Source organism: Durio zibethinus, chromosome 2 (assembly GCF_047325235.1).
Source record: "Durio zibethinus cultivar Kanyao isolate XHJ-2024 chromosome 2, ASM4732523v1, whole genome shotgun sequence".
In the NCBI taxonomy this organism is placed as follows: Eukaryota; Viridiplantae; Streptophyta; class Magnoliopsida; order Malvales; family Malvaceae; genus Durio; species Durio zibethinus.
Window position 1 is genome coordinate 34,839,652 of NC_143163.1, and position 23,957 is coordinate 34,863,608.

Consider the following 23,957-nt stretch of genomic DNA (forward strand, 5'->3'; position numbering starts at 1 on the left):
TAAGCCCACTGGACCCTAACATGGGCGAAGGCCCCAAAATACTACAATGTCTATAATATTCAGGCCCTTTCAACTTTTAGTGTCAACAAAAAAAAATGCCCCCTATTTCTATTTTGATTTTTTATTATTAACATATAATAAATTAATAACTTGTCTGAATTAATTTTCTGTTGAGATTAAATCCCCATTTGGACTACCGTACTTTCGATGCAGTGTGATTAATCTTATTTTATTATCAGTTAAATCCAAATACTAATTCTAGTAAAGTCAAATTAGTATAAATTTTTTATTAAAATTTTGTTTTCAATTGCAACTACAATTAACTTGTTTTTTCAATCATAGTTATAATAAATTTTATTACTGTCTTAAATCTCACTATCTATCCAAATGGAGCCTAAGTCTTAATGGCTTAAAGATGTAATGTGCTAAAGCATTTGCAGACTAAAGGGTACAGGCTTCCCTCATTTCCGCTAGGGGATGAAAGGCAAGAATTTACTTTTTTTTGGCAGCATTATAATGAATTTTACATTGGACAGCTTCTAATCATGTACATAATGATATACAGAAAATTCGCCATATAGATGACACTCATCATCATTGGAGTGAAGAAGGGAATAGCAATAATCACAGAAATAACAAGGACTCTCCCTCGCCCACTTTTCATCTGCAGTTACTTTTGTACCTCTGTTAATCTTACATCTATTGCATTTCTCAGCACGCGGTTTTAGTTGAAAGATGATTATTGGATAATCTGCTCCATTTTGTACATCCTCTGGTTGAATCAACCTCATGTCCCTAATCACGATTGTATATTTGCAGTCACCAACATACATCATACAGCATTATCATCATCTCATACCAGATAGAAATTCATGATTCTCAGAAAAAACAAACTGATAAGATGGATAACTCTACTTTTGAAGTTACTGTAAAATGAGGAAGCATAAAAAGCTATACCCGGTGACAATATAGATATCCAGCACCGAGTGGAAGCCTCAAGTCACAAAACCGTGTTTTGTGCATGTCAACAGCTTTGAAGTGGGGCAATCTTGAAGGTGTTACACTGCCTAAAATTGCTTTATGCTTTTGTTCCAGCTCACCAGTAATGATCCTTTCCCATTTTTTAAGAGCATCATCCTTGGAGTTTTTTAACCAATTAAATATAGGTTTACTATATAATCTATAGCAGAGGGATCTTTCAATCATTCAAAAACATATCCTACAGAAATAGAGCAGTCAATTAGACACTATAATAACAAAAATGTTTCACCACAGGAATGAAGCAAATGAACAGGGTTTCTTACTTCGATAAGGAAATAACCAGAAGGATCATGCAGGCCAGCCTTCAGCATCACCTGGTCTGTCAAGCAATACATCTGATTCTTGGGTTCAGACAAGGTTTGGTGGCCTAGGACCAAGAACTCTTGGATCTACAACAATCCGAGAAGATGTCAATATCAGCAGATGGGAGGGGCAAAAGAACAAATGATAAAGGAATAATACCGTTCAAGTCGACTGTTAGCATCATTCTATATTACTAAGAGAACTTAATTTTCCATGGTTCTTATATATGCTCGATAGGTATTTTAATGCATATAATAAAACCTTATAGATTTCATCTACTGAAACTATCAGAAATCCAACCAAGCAGAAGTTCATGATCTTGATGGCTCATAACTCATAAGTAACAAATATAAGTGATTATAAGAAAAGAAAAATAAAAATCCAATACAAACAACTAATGGATATAGAACTTAGAGGCAAAACACCATACCTTTGACCATTTTCGTATGTTATGGTAGACCTCAACGCATACCACAACGTCTGGGTATAACACTGCTATGTGCTCCTTAACATCCCATGACTTTACCTGTCATTCATCCAAAGGAAACAAGAAAGATTACTTAAGTATCATGAAAAATAAAAACACTATGCCGAAGCTTCAGTGCTAAGAAATGAGTGCCTCAGCACCTCTTAAAGATTCTCATCCTTGTATTATCTTAAATCACCAGGCAGGAAGGAAATTTTATTCAAACTGTATGGATAGGCATCTAAAGTTTTGAATTAGAACACAAGTGGAAGTTATCATCAATTCAAATTCATCTCTTAAAGTAACAAAGTTATTATAAGAATATCAATGTGCTGAATTCCAACCCACAAACTCCTTGTGTTGAGAAAGTTCAATTAAAATTCAATTTGTTTTAGTACTTAGCTGTGGATGTCATCTAATGACATAGATAAAATATTCTCAAGCGTTCTAGAGTTATCAAAGTAGTAAAGAAGTCAACAGCAAAATAGAGTCAGAATAAAGAAATGCTTTCTAGGAGAAAGGTCGATACAAGTAAAATCTTAAAGCACCCACATGCTCAATTTCAGATTCACAAAGCTAAATTATAAAACCATTTGCAATAAATACACTAAGGAACCTTTCAGGCAAACCTTTCCAGACAAATTCTGAGACCAGAGGGATTTCATCCTTTCATTTTTATCGGAGATTGGAATGGCACAATCATTGATCTTGCTGATGGCGGTGAACCAAATTTATAGAAAACAATCAGCAAGAATCAGAAAAGATTTATAAATTAAAGAATGCCGCAGACAGATCTCAATACAAACTTCAAAGAATGCAACCCTGCCGTTGCTTTGTTTTCATCCTGCTTTTGTTTAATTTTTGCAAGTTGCTCCACCTTTTTTATACACATATTCTGGAAATTCAACAGCAATAACTTTGTTCCTTTGTTAAGAAGGAAAGTGAACAGAGATTATGAGATATGTTTGTGATGGTTCTTTTATTCTTACAAGCAATCCACTTTAAAAGCATATACTAGCCAAGAAAGCAAATGATGCAAAAACAGTTCATATTTAGACTTTACACAGAAGAAAAAAAATGCAAATCATCAAGCAAGTAAATTAAACATCTAGCAAGAATAGTAAACATTTAGAATTTCAAAACATCAAATTCTCAAATTTCAACGTAATTAAAATAAGAATAGAATAATAACCTGTAACAATCAAATATGATTATATCATAATACTTTAAATAAAAAATTCAATCTGATCACTACCGTACATCAACAAGACAGTTATTTGCTTTCCTTATCTTTCGCTTCTTCAAGCCATTCTTCTTTTCCATTGCATCTCCTTCCAAATCAGTATCACAAGGACTCCCATTTGTGGACTCCATTGAAGTTGAAGTATTCCGTACTCCTCTGTTCTAAACAAGTGCAAGTTTGTTTCCTGACATTCTACGATCACTGTTGTATAAATTGTACAAGTGAGTAAAACTAAAGCTGAAAGTGGATTGACATAGCTCTCAAAAACATGAAGATCGATATCTATAGCCAAGAAATAACATAAGGTAAGGGCTTACTCAAGGAAAAAGGAGGACGTAGGAAATAATTATAGAAATCCCAAGATCAGAAAACATATTTGAAGAAAGCCAAAAGCTTTTTTTTTTTTTTTTAATATGAGCTGTATTCTAGATAAACTAAAAAGGCCCAGATGATTGACAAGAAATTTAACAGAGAGCTCACCCCAAATTGGAGCCGTTGTCTAAACGTTGAACAGTATTTCCAATATGCTCATCCTCCTGCAACGAAACCCATAACTAAAATTTGAAAACAAACTAAACTAGAGCAATACTACTATACCGGTTGTAGTTACTTGACTCTAGCGTTCATTATAATAGCATCACATACCTTAAAAGCTTCCTTGGGAGCCATTTCTACTAACTCTTCCTCGAGAATTTTAAGGTCATCAACACTGAAAAGTATATAATTAATAGTAAAAATGAATCAAATGTTAGGAAAATAGGATCCAACTTTATGTAATTGGTTTTGGATCAATCAAAAATTTAGACTTTTATCTTTCTTTTTATACGGAGCCTTAACTACTTAATAAAAAGATATGAAACTATTTTAAAATGGTGTCACAAACTAAGAAAAGAAAGAAGAAAAGCCAAAAAAAATAAAGAAAAAAGAAAAAAGGGAGAGTTGGTTGAACGAAAGTCGATCCATAATCTGATTGAGCTTAAATTTTGTCAGTAAGTTTATGATTTAGAGTTTTACATTCTGAATAGTAAATATCGGATTTAAAGCTCTCTAAGAACAAATCTAAGGTGTATTTATTTGGTAATCTATTTGATGAGATTTTTTCAATTATCTCTCTAGTTATTTATTAACTCTAGTTTTAGCTAGATAATAACTTTGTATATCCATTATTTGATAGTGAAGATTTTTTTCTCTACACTGGAGGGTTTTTCATGTAAATCTTGGTGTGCTTTATTTTTCTTGCATTATTGATTGTTGATTGTTGTCTATTATTGTGGGTTTATTACGATATATTACTTCTGCGTTGTTGTATTTATTGCTTCAGGCCTAACAAGTGATATCAGAACGAGGGTTATTTTGAAATAACGATACAGAAATAGCTCAAGATAGAAGTAAATTATGTTTGAGATCATGAAGGGTGATATAGGTTTCATGATAAAATTGACAATATCAAATTATTCAATTTGGAAGCTTATGATAAAAGATCATTTATACTGTAAATATTTGTATGAGTCGATATTAGGTGATTCAGCTAAACCAACAGATATGAAAGATAAAAGCTAAAAAAAATTAGGTTGAAAGACGCTGGCTATAATAAAAAAATAAGTTGATATCAATTTGTTTCATCATGTAGCGCAGAAGACAGATGCTCACATTATTTGAAAAAAATTGACAGCATTGTATGAGAGAAAAATAAGTATGAATAAAGTTATGCTTGTTAAAAAGCTTACAACTTTACAGTATAGGGATGATCGATCGATTATAAAGCACTTGAGAGATTTTCAAGACATATTTAATCATATGACTATTATAGAGCTTAAGATAGATGATGAAATGAAGGCATTATTTCTTTTGAGTTTATTGCTAGACAGCTGAAATACTCTATTGTGATTGTTTTTAATTCTGTTGGAATATAATTCACATAGGAGTAAAGAATTTTATATCATTAGAAAATCTAAATGAGATGTCTTGTATATGCATTAAGGATCTAAAAACCTAATAACTTAAGCTTTTGGGCTTATGTGGTATCCAACATGTATGTATGGGCTCTCTGATGTGCTCTCACAAGTTTCAAGTGTGATTTATCTCTCCAATAAGTGATATTAGAGCCAAAATTACGGTGGGTTCAAGTCTCAGTAGTGTTACTGAAAGAGAAATTATTGACAGATTAGAGGTTAACTGTGTCCATCAACTTCATGTGCTTAAACATCGGTACTAAAAAGTTTGACTTAGATGCAACAAGTATATGATAATATGCAGAAGCAGAATACCCAAGTAGGCAATATGTTAAATCAATTTAAAGTGTAAGCATAAGGGAGTACTAAGACAACCTATGTGGTAAGATTGAGTGTTATGGTTTGCCTCAAAAGTACACTAAAGATGTAAGGTTGCTTGACCCAAAGGAAGTGTTGATAAGATTTACTCACACGGGGGAACTAAGATAGGACTTGATCAGAACTCATAAGTAAACGGGAGAGATTGTTGGGATATAATTCATATGTGAGTAAAGAATCTCATATCATTAGAAAATCTAAATGAGATATCCTATACATACATGAAAGACCCAAGCTTAAGCTTTTAGACTCAAGTGGTGTCTAACATATATGTGTGGGCTCTCTGGTGTGCTCTCATAGACTCTAAGTGTGGTTTATCTCTCTAATAAATTCAGTTTTTAATTATAAGGTGACATTGAAAATGGTAAAAGATAATATGCTTAATAAATAAGCAAGATGAAAAGATGTAAACCCTAAGAATCAAGCTCTAGTCACAGAGAATAGGGGTAAAAATATCGATAAAAGTCAGATCTCAAAAGGCCATAGTAAGTCTAAACATAGTTACAAGTCTAGAAATAAAATGAAGTCTTTCCATTGTGATAAAGTAGGTCATATAAAATGACACTGTAAAATCTTGAAGCAAGCGTGAAAAGATGAGAAAGGTAAGAGTTCAGATGATGGCAATATTGTAGCAGTAAATTGATATGGTGATTTAGTTACTTTGATTTGTACACATGGTGATTGTAATCATGTTGATGATCCCGACGTTAAATAGATAGTTGACATAAGAACAGTATATCATTGTGTTCTTAAGAGAAAGTTGTTTACAACTTACAAAGTAAGAGATTTTGGTTACACCAAGATGAAAAATAATAGTGTCGTAGATTATTGGGATTGGTGATATTGTTGTACAACTAGTACAGGCTACATGTTAACTTTAAAAGAGTCAGACACATTTCAGATATGATAATGAACTTACTTGCTATTAATGTCTTTGATAAAGAAATATATGAAAGTCGACAAAAAAATGGATAGTGAAAGCTTCTCAAAGGATCTATGGCAATTGTAAGGGAAAAACTATGTTGCACAATGTATAAGACATGGATATAATTGAATGATAACCAGATAAATACCATTGAGGATGATGCTTCAGTAAACTTCTGGCATAAGAGGCTGGCACACATGAATAAGAAAATGTTATAGGTTTTGGCAAGATAGTCTCTCATTCCCTTGACCAAAGTTGTCTCTTAATTCATGTGATCATTATTTATTTGGTAAGCATCTTAGAGTTTTTTTTTTGTAAAAGTTTTTAAAGAAAAAAAAATAAAGTGAAATTAATTTATTCTGACGTATGTGGTCCCATTAAGGTTAAGTTATTAGGTGGTAGCAAGTATTTTGTTACTTTTATTAATGATGCTTCACATAAGACTTAGGTATATATATTGAAAAATAAAAATCAAATATTACAGTATTTTTAAAAGTTTTATGCCATGGTGAAAAAAATAATAGGGTTACCTTTGAAGTGTATTCAAACTAATAATGGTGAAAAATACACATGCAAAAACTTTAAAGAGTACTGTTCAAAACATGAGATCAGGCATGAGATGATAGAACCTAGAATACCGTAGCACAATAATGTAGCTAAAAGGATAAACTGCACCATTACGAAAAAAGTCAGATGTATGTTGATGATGACAAAATTATCAAAGCCATTCTGGGGTAAAGCAGTCAACATAATTTGTTATTTATTTAACAAATCACCATCAGTTCTTTTAGGTTTTAACATTTCAGAAAGAATGTGGACAGAAAAAAATGCTTCATACTCTTATTTAAAAGTTTTTGAATGTAAAGCATTCATGCATGTGCTAAAACAGCAGAGGTCAAAACTTGATAGTAAAGTCATACAGTATGTGTTTGTAAGATATAGTGATGAAAAATTTAACTATAAGGTATGGGATCCAATGAAGAGAAAGACAATCAAAAGTAAAGATGTGATCTTTCATAAAAAAAATAATAGTAGACTTTGAGAAAAATAAAAAGATTACACGGATTACTGTTGAGTGTGATGTTTCAACACCGATAGGAGTTTCACAGGAAAAAGTCACAGATGGTGAAAATGAGTAAAAAATAAAACTTAAAGATATGAATGAGCCAGTCATAGTTAGTGATGAGCCAGTCATAGTTAGTGATGAGCCAGATGTAATCAGTTTTAAGTAAGAAAAATAATCTTTTCCACCAAAAAGTGTTGAGCAAAGAGGGCTACCTTCGACATCAAGTGGTATAGAGTTTCAGCCTAAAAGATCTACTAAAGAGCACAGGCCATCTATTAGGTATCCAAGTTTATATTTTATTTTAGTTATCAGTGAAATAGAGCTAGAGAGCTTTCAAGATGTACATGCTACATCGGATAGAAAGTACTGATGAAAAGTAACAAAAAAAAAGATTGAGTCATTACGAAAAAATGATACTTATGATCTTGTTAAACTTTCAAAAGGAAAGAGGCCGTTAAAAAATAAATGAGTGTTCAAGTTAAAAAAAGATGGTGACAAGTTAGTGAAGTACAAAGCTCAATTAGTGGTGAAAAGTTTTTCTCAAAAATCAGGCATCAATTTTGATAAGATTTTCTCTTCAGTTGTAAAGATGAGTTTCATTCGAGTGGTACTATGATTAGTAGCTAGTTTGAATATTGAGCTTAAGCAACTTGATGTCAAGACTGCATTCTTGCATGGTGACTTGTAGGAAGATATTTATATGAATTAGCCTGAGGGTTTTGAAGTAAAAGAGAAAGAGTATTTAGTTTGCAAATTGAAAAAAATCTTGTATAGCTTGAAATAAGCTCCACGACAGTGGTACAAAAAGTTTGATTCTTTTGTGGTAAATCATAGCTATAAAAGAATGATAACAGATCCTTGTGTATATGTTAAAAAAAATTTTGATTGTAACTTCATTATTCTCTTATTATATGTTAATGATATGTTGATTGTGAAACAAGATGTTAATATGATTTACAGGTTGAAAGAATAATTATCTAAGTCCTTTGACATGAAAATTTAGGTTTAGTAAAATAGATTCTCAATATGGACATTATTCGAGATAAGAGAGTTAGAAAGCTGTGATTGTCATAGAAAAAATATGTTGAATGGGTGCTTAGTAAATTCAACATGTAACATGCTAAATCAGTTAGCAATTTACTTACCAAGCATTTTCATCTGAATAAGAAATCTTGTCTGATATCTAAGGAAGAGCAATTAGCTATGTCTAATATTTCTTATTCTTCTGTAGTTGATTCTTTAATGTATCTTATGTTTGTACACATCCTGACATTATTCATACAACTAGAGTAGTAAACAAATTTCTTTCTAATCCAAGATTCACTGAGAAGCAGTGAAATAGATTTTTAGATATTTGAAAGGTACCTCAAAAATGTGCTTGAGTTATAGAGTTTCACAACTAGTTCTAGAGGGGTTTACTGATGCTAACATAACAGGTGATCTTAATGGTAGGAAATATACTTTAGGGTATTTGTTCACTTTTGTAAGAGAAGCTATATGTTTATAGTCTAAGTTACAAAAGTGTGTTACTTTATCAACTACAGAGACTGAGCATATTGTAGCAACTGAAGCAAGTAAAGAAATGCTTTGGATGAAACATTTTTTTTTTAATTGAAACTGAATCAGAAATAGTATGTTATGTTTTATGATAGCCAGAGTGCTTTAGATTTGAGTAAGAATACCATATACCATACTAAAACAAAGCACATTGATGTTAGATATCACTAGTTACATTCAATGATTGAAAAACAACGTTTGTTGTTGAAGAAAATTCATACTGATGAGAATGTAATAGATATTTTGACTAAGATACTTTTCAGAAAAAAACTTAAGCTCTGTATTAACTTGGTCGAAATAAGTTCTTTGGCCAAGGTAAGTTCCAAATGAAACTGCTATGGTAATTAATCTCCTTCTAATAGGGCTAGAGGGGGAGATTGTTTGAAAAAAGGGGTATAGCCCCATATAATTAGTTTTTGACTAATCAAAGGCCATGGGCCTTGGTCTTTATTTTTACACAGAGCCTTAGCTACTTAATAAAAAAAGGTGGGGCTATTTTAAGGTGATATCGCAAACTAAGAAAAAAAAGAAGAAAAGCCAAAAAAATAGAGAGAAAAAAGAAAATAAAGAGTTGGTTTAACGAATGTTGATGCGTGGTCCGATTAAGCTAAAATTTTATCAGCAGATTTATGATTCAGAGTTTTACATTTTAAATGGTGAAGATCAGATCTGAAGCTTTCTATGAACAAATCTAAGGTGTATTTGTTGAGTCACTTTTTTGGTGATATTTCTCTAATAGTCTCTTTAATTGTTGATTAACTCTAGTTATAGCTAGAGAATAACTTTGTATATCCATTATTTGATAGTGGAGATTTTTCTAGTGGTCTGTGATTTTTTTCTTTACACTAAAGAATTTTTCACGTAAATCTTGATGTGTTTTATTTTGTCTGTGTTATTGATTATTGATTGTTATATATTATCGTGAGTTTATTGCAATATATTGTTTTTATATTATTGTGTTTATTACTTCAGGCCCAACATCAAAATCATAAGATAGGCAAAAATGAGAAGAGAATGCATTGTTTAAAGAACGAAGATACATAATTAAAAATTTAAACCAGTAGTGAAAAAAATAATAATAAAAGGAGTGGAATTGTGAAGGATACAATAATACTAACCAAATATCCTCAGCATCAATGAGTTGAGTTGAACTCAATTTAGCCTCTAATTCTTAAACACAACAAAAAAAAAAATACTAAAAACCATAAAGAGTAACGAGATGAGAAGTAACTGTGAAGGCTAAAGGAGAAACTGAAAAAAAAAAAAGTAACTTATAGCAGAGAACTGTAAAAGATATGATTTTAGAAAAGAAAGTTGGTAATCCAAATGTAAAAGAATTTAGCACTTAGAGTTGGTAAAGAAGTGAGTATTGAAACTCAGGTACGAGGTGAGATTATTTATGTGATTCGTAATATAAATGAGGCCACCCTTTAGGGTGAGCAATTTGCTTCCTCTTCTACCTTGTTCCCATTCGCCACCATTTTTTTATCCTACAAGCTTCTTCTTTCTTCTAAAATAAATAAATAAGAGAAGTAATAAAAAAATTAAAAAAGAAGAAATCCAATGAAATTGGATTATGCTTGTGGAAACTGAATAGATTAAGTAAGTGTGAAACAAAAGAATAGCCAGCAAAAAGGAAAAATTAGAGGTATGAGTAGTGCAGTTAGGTGGCTTCAGCCTATTTGTAATTCAATTAAAGTTGATAAAGAAGGCCTCAAGTGATCCAAACCAAATGAACTACATTACTACTTTGGATTGTGACTCAATAGTTGTTTGATTTGGACCAAATATGTTAGTCAGGGAAGTCAAGCAGCAACATAAACCCAACTATCAACTCTGTTTTCAAAGTAACCTGTCTAGTTTAGTCCAGCTCACTGCACAAACCCAATTTCTAGTTTATAACAAGAAGACCTCGTGCAAAACTACATTTACTAGTATGTGCATTGATGAAATAAAAATTGAAATCTTTTAAAAAAAACTTAAAACTTTTTGTGCCAATAAAAGTCCCAATCAGCTTTAGCAAATGAGTATCAATTCAACTGTAAATGTAACACTTTTAAGCTATTCAAAATTAGGGTTTCCACAATCCCCAAATTTCAGAACTTTGTATCATAGAAATCCAATATATAAACAATAAACAGACCAAAATGAAATGATATATTAAGAGCCAGGAAAAATAAAGTTTAAAAGAGAGAGATCAGTGACTTCGTGTGAAACATTTTCCTCCACTATTTTTCCCTTGTTTAGCTTACCAAAGATTCAATGATCTTACTCAGTTCTCTCTTGATTTCCTCTTGAGCTTTTTACAACATTTTAATATGGCTCGTAATGTCTTGTTTCATTTTTCTTACTTAAGCTCGAATATTATACTGATATTAAGCTATCCTTGAATCTTATATATCACAATCTAAAATTAGTGATCTTATTATGAACTAACATGATTAAGAATTAATTATGAATGAAGGAATGTAATGCATGGAAAAATAAGAAAAAAAATATTTGCCCCTTTTAAGACTTTAACAAATTTAAATTTTCATTTGTTCCACATAAAGTTTGTTTTACATCAAGTCTAATATTCTTTACTTGTAAAAATGCTTAATTTGCTCATACTGATCTTTGACTTCCTCAATGAAGTTCAATAGCCATTGCCTATGCTCTCCTATTAGTGTGACCAAAGTTCTCAATATTTTAGCCTCGTTCACCATTTCTCTTACCTTAGTCACTGTCTTGCTTATTTGGGTTGCTAAATGCTTTATGTACCTTTGCCTTCTCAACCCTTCTCATTTGCCAAGCCATACTTGATAGGATAATTCTCTATGCTCTTTTGTGAGTGCCATGATATGATTCTTTTGCTTATTTAATTTCTGCTTTAGTGTCTAGATATACCTTCTAAGCATCTTATTTTTTTGTTAAGCTTTCATATAATTATCCTTCATTTGAAAATATTCTCTTTTCAATTTTTCATTATTACAAGTAAAATCAGTGATATTTATTTCTTTAGCATTCACTTGTATGCGTAGTCTTTTTTACTCTTGTCATAACTCTATCAATTTCATAAAGGCATTTTCACACTCTCTAATAATTTTTTGAGTCTTGCTCTCAGTCTCTAATCTTTTATGTTATTGATGAAGTTCAACCAAATCCTTAACTATCGTATCACGCTCCTTAAAAATTTTACAAACTTGTATTTCTAACTTTTTTTTGCTTTATCTTTCCATTGCCCCTTTTTTTCTTAAAGCTTTAAAATTTTTTGTTTCATTTTATCTTTTTCAACTTCAAATTTTTTCTTTTCAACTTTGAAGGTACCTTATCCAACTTTTAATTCATTTACTGACAATGATCCTTGAACGTAAACGTAACCTCTTTGCCCTTATTGACTTTTCATACCAAATATTCATGAGTGACTTTATCAGTAAATGATCCAGGGCTCTTTCTCTTAGGCTTCTTCCAGGCCTTAATCATATTATCAATTTTTTAAAATGTTTTAAGTTCTCTATATAAACAGTCAAATTATTGATCCTGTGTGTCATAGAAATAAATTATTCAACTCTATACTATCTCATCACCATTAATGGTGCATAACCTATTGACTCTTATAAGCTTAAAAGTGGAATCTCTATATCATCTCTATATTGATACAGCATAGGCTTTCGATTCATCCAAAGAACTAACCATTTCACCTGACAAACTGTGAGCTTTTAGAGCAAATATTCTTATTCTTTTTGGGTTTTTACTTCTGGCCATTCACTCTAGTAAAATTTTTTAATAGAATTTCGATTGTGAAAATAAAATTTTGAGAAAGCACGATTCTTGCAATCAAAATGACTTTTCATCCACAAATACAATAGTGGTGTGCAACTTAAAAAATGTGCTTTATCATTCTGTCTACAAAAATTCAAAGATCTAGTGGTTTTTGTTAATATCGCTGGTGAAAGATTACATCTTCTTTTAATTTGTTCAGATAAATCCACCATCTCTATCTCAATATGACCTAAGACTTTGGGAGAGATCATCATCTCATATATTGCTAGAGCAAACACATTTATTTCTTGGTCATCATCAGGATGTTTAACAATAAAATCTTAAAGAAACTCCTATGGAATACCTTTATGTCCCCTCTTCTCTTCAACATTTGAATCTATAAGCTCTTTTCCTATCCCTAAAATATAGGCCAACTTTTTACGATATCCCAGCTTTTGTTTCTTCACATATACTCTATCTAGATGCTAAAGATACATACCCACCAGAATCGAATACTCATTTATAGTTGACACCAAATCAATTTCATTGAAAATGAAACAACGATAATAAAGGTCTAAAAATTGTTCTTTCACCTTAATGATTGAGTTTTCAACTTTCACTAACAAAAGATGTGCAACATGTCCAAACTTCTGACAAAAAGCTTATTATCTTGAAGGAACCATGTTATTTCATATGTCTACCAAGTCTTTCAAATCATTTTATTTAAGGAGCAATCGAATCTCTTTAGGCAAGGTTAAAACATAATCAGATGGCAAATAATCTCCTTTCCCTCGTTGTCTCTTTTCTAACTCCACTTTCACATGACTCACACTTAAAGAACTCAAATGAGGTGCAAACTTGACGTTCTGTAGATTCTATGAAAATTTTTGCTGAAGATATCTTTAATGTAGGAATAACATGCAATCTGTATGTATGTTTATGAATATGCAAGAAAAGACAAAGAAATTGATTAATTATCTCAATATAAAATACATAATAAACATAATAAAACAAATAGAATACAACAACAACATGATTCTAAGTTTCAAATTAACTATGAAGGGTAAAGAAACATGACTCTACTTATAGGTTAGGCTTATAAGGTTAACTATATAAAGCTTGGGTTTATTTTAAAAGGTTTTCAAATTGTTTCTTATATTATTGTCTTTCACAGACTAATAAGGTACCCCAATCCTTGTCCATTATAGGCTACAACCAGAAAATATTCAATTTAAGTAGGAGTATTTTGCTAGATCATACTAAAATATGAAATCTTACGATGGCGTAAGTACTTTACTCTCTCTTAAGAGATAGAATTCGAGTGTAAAGTCCATGTTATGCTCATACAAATGAATGACAGGTATATAAAAATGAATAAGTAAATAAAGAAATAAAATACAAGCAAGAAAAAAAATCTTGAATTTATTAAGTTAGGCTTGGATAACTAGAAATAATGTATTGGCTTGACTCACTATTTTTTCAGTGGAGTTGCCATACTGTCATAAAATATAAATCCGTAGATCTATCGCTAGACATCTATTAAATGAGTTGCCACAAGTTTTTTTTTTAAGGTGCGATTGGCCACGTGACAAAATCTATTCTATTTAAAAATGAGTCCCAAGATTGATTTAAGTATCTTTAAATAGTAAATTTTGATCTATAAAATCATATTTAAGATTCAGGAGTACAATTATATGTGAGAAAGGTTATAGCACCCTTACTTGTACCATTTAAAGGATAATACTAGTTTGATTTCAAATTATCCAAACCTTAAAATATTTTTATAATTTTATCAAATCATTTAGTTATTAGAAACTAATCCTAAATTTACTCTAATAGTTTGATAGCAATTTAAGATAATTTTTTCACCTTAAGAATATTTATAGAGACTAGTGTCCTACTCTAAAAAAGCTCTATTGTAGTGTTCATTAATATATTTTTATTCAAGAAAATAATTAGTAAAATCTTTCAATAATTTGGTAAGATTTATTTTAATGCAGATATCTCAATAGTTTGATAAAATTTTCTTATAAATTTATTTTTAGAAAATAAATTAAATCTTCCAATAGTTTTGTAAGAATTAATTTAATATGCAAATTCTCCAATAGTTTGATAGGATAAAAATAAAATATTTTATTAGCAATAATTTTTTATAAAAATTTATTTATGAGATTCTCCAATAATTTGATAAAATTCATTAAAAAAATTTAAATTCATGAAAAATTCTCCAATAGTTTGATAGGATTCATAAATTTATTTTGGAAACATTTTTTTTGTTATTATTTTTTTATAAAAATAAATAGGTAAAATAAATTTTGTAAAGGTATAATAATAATAATAATAATAATAATAATAATAATAATAATAGATTGTTCAACTTAAAATAAGATCTAAAAATAAATAAAAACGATAACAAAAAATAAAATAAAATAAAGAAAACCTTCGAAACGGGTCAGACCTAGAAGCAGGTCATGTGTAGATCTCCATAAATCATGCGGATCAACCCTTTATGCAAAACAACATCGTTTTCTGTGAGTATAAAAGCCCATTTTCCAAGCTTTCCTTCAATCTGCCTTAGACCCTCTCTCTCTCTCTAGCTCTTTTCTCTTTCATTTCTCTCTAAAATTCCCATATTCAGATGCTAGGAATTGGATCTAATCGTTGGTTTTTGGAAAGCTCATCGGAATTTAATTGAAAACTTTAAGTTTGACTGAAAACTTTAATCGAAAAATTCAAATATTCTTCTCATACCTAATTTTTTAGTTTTTTTAGAAAAGTAAAAACAAACTTTTTTAAATAAAACCAATAATCAAATAATTGTGAAACGCAATACCGAAAACAATTTTCACACAAACAAAAACTCAAAACTGTAAAAATCTATCAATAAAAAAAAACCTTCAACACACCAAAACCCTTGTTTTCTCTCTTATGTGATTTAGGGTGCCCTTTATAAGCTTTTTTCATCAAAAATTTAGGGCCTTAACTAAATAAATGGAATCTACCATATTCAATTAAGGCTTTATTAATTAAAAAAAAATCAATCCTATCAGATTTAATTCTATTTGCCACATGATTTGATCCGGTGCTTTGATTTAAATCAACATATAATTTTATTTTCAGTTTTCAGCTTCTTATGGGATTGACCAAAAAACTTGATTTCATTTTTTTCTTTTCTTTTTTTTAAGTTTTTATAAAACAGACAAAATAGACAAATAAAAATAAAATAAATAAATAAAAATAATTACTGGGCCATGGCTCACGTTAGAGTAACCTGAACAAAATAAAATCCTTAGTTGGGCTCAAAATCTAAATTGCCCATTAAAATAGGTTTACTCGAAACTCAAAACACTCAATAAACGTTTCAAAAGCCCGATGATCCTAACAATAAAAAATTTCGCATAATCCAAACAAAAAAAAGGTGCTTACAAAGAGAGTGTGTACTGTAAATCCGACTATCTCGGATGGTAGCTGGCATGGTCGTTACTCGTTAGGCCAGTGTAAAAAGAGCAGCATGGGTATTGTATTTGGCGTTGAGTTATTGAATGAAAACATAACTTTATTTCTCTCCAAGTTCTATTATTCTTCCTTATCCTGAGCACTTTCTTTACCTCAGCTTCAGTTGTTTGATTAGACGTCTCCAAGCCATTGCCTTTTTTCAAATAAAAAAGGTCTGATCTTTTCAATCCTCTCTCTCTCCGGTGGGTGATGGGTGTGTTTGGTTATGCAGAAAATGAAGGAAAAAAGAGAGTTCAGAGAGAAAAAATCTGGGGAGCACGGTGAATCGTGAAATCACTATCACTTGTGGAAAACTGAAAAGCTTCATGCTTTGTCTTCCTTTTTTGTTTGGTTTGATGCACTGCGTGCCTTAAGCTGTAGGTAACACCAGGAGAAGATCTATGCGAATTGCCAAATTTGCCCATTTTATTTTTATTTTTTCTGCTTTTAACCTTTTTAATTATATATGTCAAGTCAAACTCGATAAAAAAACTTAATTTTTTATAAAAACTAAATTTTAAATTTTAAAAATAAAAATAGAGATAAGTATGAATAATTAAATTATAATTACATAATAATAACAACCTATCATTCACATATATAACATTTATGTATCTCAAATTTTCATTGATTCTTTCTTTATCATGTTATTAATTAATACTAATTGCATTACGTTATGAAGTAGATTAATATTTGAAAGTCGAATAATTCACAGAATAAAAGTTATTTGAATGGATTTGCTTTTGAAATTATTTGATTATATTTTTTTATTCAAGTAAAACATTTGATATTTTACAATAATATTAATGATTATACCAAAATTAATCTTAAGCAAAGTTTGATATACTAATTGTCCTAAAAAAAAAAACCACCAGTCCATGTCAAAACCCAAATTCCGAATTTAATGTTCAAAAGCAAATGTGAATGTCCACAAGGCAAAGGTAGCTTAAGCCGAGAAAATGAGAACATTTGGTTTGAGAAAGCATGAAAGGGTGCATGACCATGGTCCTTGCTGATTTTAATTTGGTATACAAAAATAATTCGATGGGTCAGATGTGACAATATAATCTTTGATGTTTTGCTTAACCCAAATTGTACTTCCTAATAAAACATTATAAATCCAACCTAAATATTAAAAAAAAAAAAAAAAAAAGAGAAGTTTGATTCTCCATCCCGTTCGGTTTGTAGTACATAATTGGTTGAGAAGTTTGGATCCGGATAAGAGTCAAACCCTGTCCTTAGCAGGGAAGGAATCAGGAAGTATGTACGTTTTGGATCTTCTTTCTGCTGCCGCTGCAACTGGCTATAAATTTTGTTCACAAACTACAGCTGGAATTTCGAACGATGTCCTTTAAATGGGTTGGGCTTGGACCACTCTTCACTGCCCACTTCTAAACACTTGAAAAAGTAATAATAATAATAATAATGACTCGACAAAGAGAAAATATTCAAAAGAAAAGATCAATACTAATGACTGATAAAAGAAAGAACAAGTGCATTGCACCCCCACCACATGAAAACATTTTTGCTCAAATACATATATATTTTTGGGTCGTATTTGTTCTTTTTTAAAGTTCAGGAAACAACCACATCCTCCACTTGCAAAATGCATGTCTCTCCCACTTCTTTCATATTCTTCTTCTTTTTTTTTTTTTTTCTATCTTCTTGAATTTCCCCTAGTCAGTCTCTTGGTGTTTTTGAGCATTTTTTATGACCAAAAGTTTGAGCTGATAACATTTCAGATCAATAGAATCGAATTTGATTATTCAATTAATAGATAATATTATAAACTTTAAAAATTGAATTCAAATAAAAAAATTTAAATTAAATCAAATCAATCCAAATAAAATGGATTTTTTATTTTCTACATCTTTTTTCTCATTCTTTAAAAAAAAAAAAATTGAGTTCAAAAACAAAAAGGAAAAATCGTGTACGGAAGATAAAAATTCAGCATATATTAGTATACTTTCCCATTCTCTGCCACAGAAATTGCCTGTTTCCCATTGGAAAAATGTAGTAATTCTTCTGACCTTTCATTGTTCTTTCATTTTTCTTAAATTAAAATTTCTTCACATCTTTTGACATTGGAAGACAAGGAATTCCATTACCTTCACCCCAAAGGTAAGCCAGTTTCTTGCACATAAACCAAAAATTTGTATGGTAGTTTGGTTATTCATCCCATCCACATACCTAATTTTGTTTTATTAGTTCTTTGTTAAGTCCATATATTCACTTTCCTTCAACAAGATCTAAAGTTGAAATTAGCATTTTCAAAGTCAGTATGTGACAATGGAGCCTTCAAAATTATGCTGTTCCCAAACCCACATTGTAAGGAAAAAAATTTTTAAAAAAAAACTAAATGGAAATACCGGATATTGAATTTTAATTTACCGAAATTAAGGTCAATATTGCTCTATAGTACAAAAAGGAAAAGTTTTAGGGATTAAAATGAAAAGAAAAAAAGCCCCCCTAATTTTTTTTTTTTCGATTTACCCCTCTACACAATCAAGGGGAAAGTAAGACTATGCCGTTTCGACGACCGTAGTGGAATTTTTTTTTTTTACCCTTCCAATTTCCACAAAAAACTGGCGTCGTTTTTCCATTTCCACTATTTCATTTTCTATGGCCTTAAAACTGATAAATTACTATAGGCCGTTAACATCGCCGTTACCGTTTTTAACTTTCGGCGTTGACGTCATCGTTTCCATCAACAGCTCCGTTCCCGTCGCCACCATCACCCTCTTCATCGAGCCACCGCTCTACTGGCGCGCACTCGGCTTTGTGGCGCAGCTTCCAATCGAGTGCCTGGCAAGCGCGTGAGCAGTAATTCACAGCCCCACAAACCGAACACCTGCGAAACTCGTGCTTTCTTGTCTCCGGCCTTCCACAACCAACGTGTGAGCATAGCCTCAAACCCGGTCCGGGCATCCCACCCCGAGCGTCGAACCACTCCGCTAAGAACCTGCTAGCCGGATGCGCCTCCGGCGCTGGCACATTGCATCCAAAATCACTCAGCAACGGGCATCCCGGTACGGTCGGATGACGTTGGTTAGGATGCGGGATCGGGTGTGGGCTCCAAGTAAGCCAAGAGCGCGTAGATATGTTAGAAGCAGCTGGTGATGATAAAACCACCGCTAGCTCTCGGGCGTTGGCTTGGACGAGAAACCGACGTCCCTCGGCGATGTTTTGCCGCACGCCGTACCCGTCCTGGAGGCAGTGACCAAGCTCACGCAGGGCGTCGATGTGGCCAAGGAAAGCAGCCCGAGCGCACAAAGCCACACCTGCTCTGAGGTCCTTATCGTTTTTAGAGCCGCCGCTTCCGTTGAACTGAATCACAGCTAAAGAGTAAAGCGCCGGCGCGTGGGAGCTAATCGCCGCCTTAGCCATAAGAGAGGCTCCACTCCCTCGATTTTGTAAACAGTAGAAACGAATCTGTGGCAAATCACAAAGCAGTTAACTCGTTAGAGAATATTTATATTCTTGACTTAAACTTGATAAGCAGCAGAAACAAAATTGGAATTGCCAACAAATAATTATATCAGTTAATCAAATAAAATTTTTCTGAGTTAACTCACCATGCCTAGAGTGTAACAAGCTTCAACATTTCCGGCATCAGCGCAAGTCTTCAAGAACCTATGAGCTGACTCTGACCAGTTTTTGGCTTTAATGGCAAACATTTTTGGAGATGCTTTGGATAATACCAGAGAATTGAGTGCTAAACGATTTAATCTCTTGCATCTGTTTTCACAAAATAAAAAATCGTAAGAAACCAAAAAAATCCAAACTTTCCCCTCAAAAACAAAAAAAGAACCGAAAAGTCCAGTGAACGTCGACGTACGTAATCAGAACGTTGATGAAATCGGAAGGGCAACTGGCGGTAGAGCTCAGTTTGGAGAGTATAGAAATGACAAGATCATCGGGTAAAGCATCGAACAAATGACTTTTTACTGCAATCTCCGGCGAGAATCTTTGCCGTTTTCGGCAAGTCAAATTATCTCCGGCCAAATCTCTCCTTTTAACAACTATTTTCTCTACACAAACGTCAGCCCTAGGGTAACAAACCCCTCCCCTTGTTCTCATTTCTCTTTCTTTCTCTATCCCTATATCTCAACTTATCTCAAATTGTGTGTTCTCTTTCTCTTTGCTTTCCCTTATCTTTTTTTCCCCCTTAGCTGCTCGAGAGAGGAAATAGATAAGCAAAATAAGACCTTATATATAAGAAGGGAAAAGCACAAGCCATGGCCTTAAAAGGACGATCAGAGCAAAAACAATGACAACGACCGAACCGAATGAAATAATATTTAATAATAATTAACTCTTAATTACATTTTTAACCCTATTTAGTAATCGTTTCTACGGTCAAATACCGTTGACCCAGATCTTCTCGTCATCGGTTTGAGGTTTTCACACTGAGAAAAATAAGGAAAAAAAAATGAAAAACTCTGAGCACTCTTTTATCCTTTATTTTTAATCTGTTTGTTTTACATGAACTTGAAGACAGAAGAGAGAGCGGTTGAGAGAAAGGTTAAAAAAAAAAGGTTTTTACCATCTCATCTGTTTTTTACGATTTGTTTGGTGCAGGTAAAAAATGCTTGTGGGTTTGTTTTAAAAGCGGTTAAATTTGTTGAAAGTAAAACAACTAACTTCGGTTATTTTCTGTAATTCAGTTTTGCTTTAGGTTATAAAAAATCAACGTAATTCCGGCGCGTGCACAACGCCGACTGTTTTGGGCTCTCGTTTCGGGAGTGAGCAGCATGCTCTTGGTTTGCGGGTGTGGAAATCGCCTTCTCGTTAACAAACTCAGGTTACCGAATTCTGGGCACTCGCCCGACGACTATACAGAGGTCAAACGTATAAATTCAGTTGCTCTTCCATGTTTTACATGACAATTTATTTACTGATTTTCCGTTTTACCCTTTTAATTAGCTAAAAGAAATTAAAATCTAGTCCAACTTATTTTTGGGTTTAAATTTCTTCACTTAAATTGTTGATAAATTACTAGTTTTTTTTATTGGATAAATTTTGTTTGAAGTCCCAAATTTTTTATTTTTAAATTGTTTAATAATAATCTCACAGTGATAAGTAAGAGAATTACAATTTAAGATAATAAATAACAATTATTACTTTTTATTATCATATTAAAATATATTTCTAAAAGATAAATAAATTTTTAAAACCGAAATAGAGCTCTCATTTTTGTTTTTAATTTTAAAAATTCAACATAAAATTATGAGCAAAAATAGTAATTTATTTTTCTTCATAATAATTATAAAAATTTTATTTTCTTTCTACTAAATACATTTTTGAATCATATTAAATAATAATAAATTTGGATCAATTATGCTAATTTGTTTTATTTCTTTATTTTATTTTATTAAATTTTGTTTCGTTAATATTTACGAAGTTTAAAAATAAAATATAAAATTAAATCCTATTAAAAGTAATGTTACAATTTTTTTTTTCTAATGAAACATACTCAAATAATTTTGACTTTCGAAATGTTGACATTTATTTTTTCAAAAAAAATAAAATACTTATATATACTAAAATACTTAATTAATAAATTTATACTCTAACTAAAAACTTGAACAGTTGTGAAGCTATACTTATTTGTTAAGTGATATTAAATCAATTACTTCTAATAAAATATTTCCTTAAGATATTATAGTAGTAAATAAGTTTTTTGTATTAGATTAGCATAATTTTAGAGAGTTTTTAAATTATATTCATTATACTAGTAATAATTTACAAAAAAATATTTTATGGGATTTTTTATTTGAAATTACACTTATAATCAAATATTACGTCGATCCATATAATTAATTGAATAATACATTATTACATTAACAAAAAATTAATTGACAAATAATAAGTTAATTAAATAATTAAATTCATATATAGTGAAACTTGAATTCATGATCTTCTACTTGCCATTAGACCAATGCCTCGTTGACAATATTACAATTATTATTCTTTATTTATATTTAGTAAGTGTAAACATCATTTGAACACGTTTCATTTCGTTTTTTTTTTTTTTTTACTCTAGCTTTATTTTTAATAAAATTTAAATTTTTATTCTTTGATCAAATTTTATAAATATAAAAAAAAAATTGGATAAAATAAAAATAAAAAAATAAAATAAAATCATAATGGACCTAGAATTTTACTCTTTGTTAGCGTTCCAAAATGTATCTATTAGAAAATAAATAAAATTTTTATAATTATTATGAAAGAAAATAAATTATCATGTATGTTTTTTTATTTTAAGTTAAATTTCTAAAACCAAGGATAAAAATAATAATTATCTTTCATTCTTATAATTTCTAAAATCAAGGATAAAAATAATAATTATCTTTCATTCTTATAAATTCTAAAAATTTTATTTATTTTCAATAAATATATTTTAGTATTATAACAAAAAATAATAATTATGAATTTATCACCTCTGTATATAATTCTCCAACAAAATTTGATTAGAGCACTATATTAATGTCATTTGAAAAGGTTTGAGACTATTTAAACTAGAATCCGAATGAAAGGTTTTGGGCACCACAAATGCACATTACCTTTTATTTATTACTAATTTTTTAAATAAATTTTTAATTAAAAATAAAATTAATCATATATAAAATTTTAATAAATTAAATCAAACATAAATTAATTGTAGAATCAATGTATAACTAAATAATTTAATATAAGACTTGATTAAATTCACTTATTTTGAAATTTAAATTTGAAGTCCCAAAATTCTAATATCTAATGGGTCCCACCAAGACACAAAATCTTGTTATCTTTATTTATTTATTTATTAATAAAACCTTACGGCGGGAATAAATTCAAATATGACGCAATATATAACTGTAATTATCTAGTAATAATATTCTTCAACATAATTTTGTGTCCTGGAATTATTGAATATAAATAAAAAGTGTAATAAATTCAATGATAAGATTAAATTAATTTTTTTGTATTTATTTATTTATTAAAATTAATGATTAAAAATATATAATTTTTTTTAACTTGATTCTTTTCATTAATAAAAACTTTTACTAATTTATATTATTAATAAAGTGATTAAATAATTCTCGTGTCATTAAATTAAGTTACACAAAATAAGGAACTTTTAGAAAACAATAAATTTGTTATAAGAAAATGTAAGATTAGAAGTGTATATGTTTTTCTATAATTTTTTAAAATAAGAATTAGATAAAAAAAATTACTCATCACACCTTTTTTATAAAATATTTTTCGTTTTCACCCGTGTAAAAGGTGTCAAATTGTAATTATTACTAATATACTAGTAAAATACGGAAGGCTATTTAAAATTTTAAAAAATATCACGCCAAACCTATAAAGTGGATCTCATCTTTTCCATTATGATTAAAAGTCAAGTTTTTCTCTTGGATTTGCAAGTATTATCAAATGAAACAAAAATTCGCATATCAATTATCTCCAAGTACAACAGAGGTTGGAGTTGGACTTCTTTTTTTTTTTTTTTTTTGCCAATTGAATTGGACATTTCAAACAGTGTACAAGTGTTAGTGATTTAATTTTTTATAAAAAATGTAATTTAATGATAGCAAAGAGTTTATAAATATTAAAATTTAAAATTTTAATTTGTTAAATATAATTTTTTATAAATGATTACAAAATTAATTAAACAAAATTTTAAGTTTTATGGTGTTAATTTTGTTGTACTAAAAAATTATAAAAAATAGTTTGAAAGATTAATCAAGTAGGTAAAAGATAAAAAAAATTTCAAATAAAAATTTAATAATGATTTAATTATT

The 23,957-nt window shown here is 30.2% G+C and overlaps 2 protein-coding genes across 2 annotated transcripts; both read right to left on the reverse strand.

The window, feature by feature from the left end:
• Nucleotides 1-427: 427 nt before the first annotated feature.
• On the reverse strand, nt 428-4,483 carry LOC111317490 (snRNA-activating protein complex subunit-like). The gene is given in 10 exon segments (XM_089753841.1): nt 428-795; nt 958-1,176; nt 1,179-1,201; nt 1,204-1,219; nt 1,305-1,430; nt 1,775-1,870; nt 2,440-2,521; nt 2,617-2,756; nt 3,699-3,762; nt 4,347-4,483. Coding segments are annotated over 10 exon segments (987 nt in total). The 3' UTR covers nt 428-711.
• A 14,040-nt stretch (nt 4,484-18,523) lies between these two features.
• LOC111317491 (F-box protein At1g67340-like) lies at nt 18,524-20,436 on the reverse strand. Its single transcript, XM_022919924.2, has 3 exons — nt 20,006-20,436; nt 19,743-19,905; nt 18,524-19,599 (listed from the first exon to the last, which is right to left on the reverse strand). Exons 1-3 carry the CDS (start codon nt 20,245-20,247, stop codon nt 18,844-18,846), a joined length of 1,161 nt encoding a protein of 386 aa, XP_022775659.2. The 5' UTR covers nt 20,248-20,436; the 3' UTR covers nt 18,524-18,843.
• Between the last annotated feature and the right edge of the window lie 3,521 nt (nt 20,437-23,957).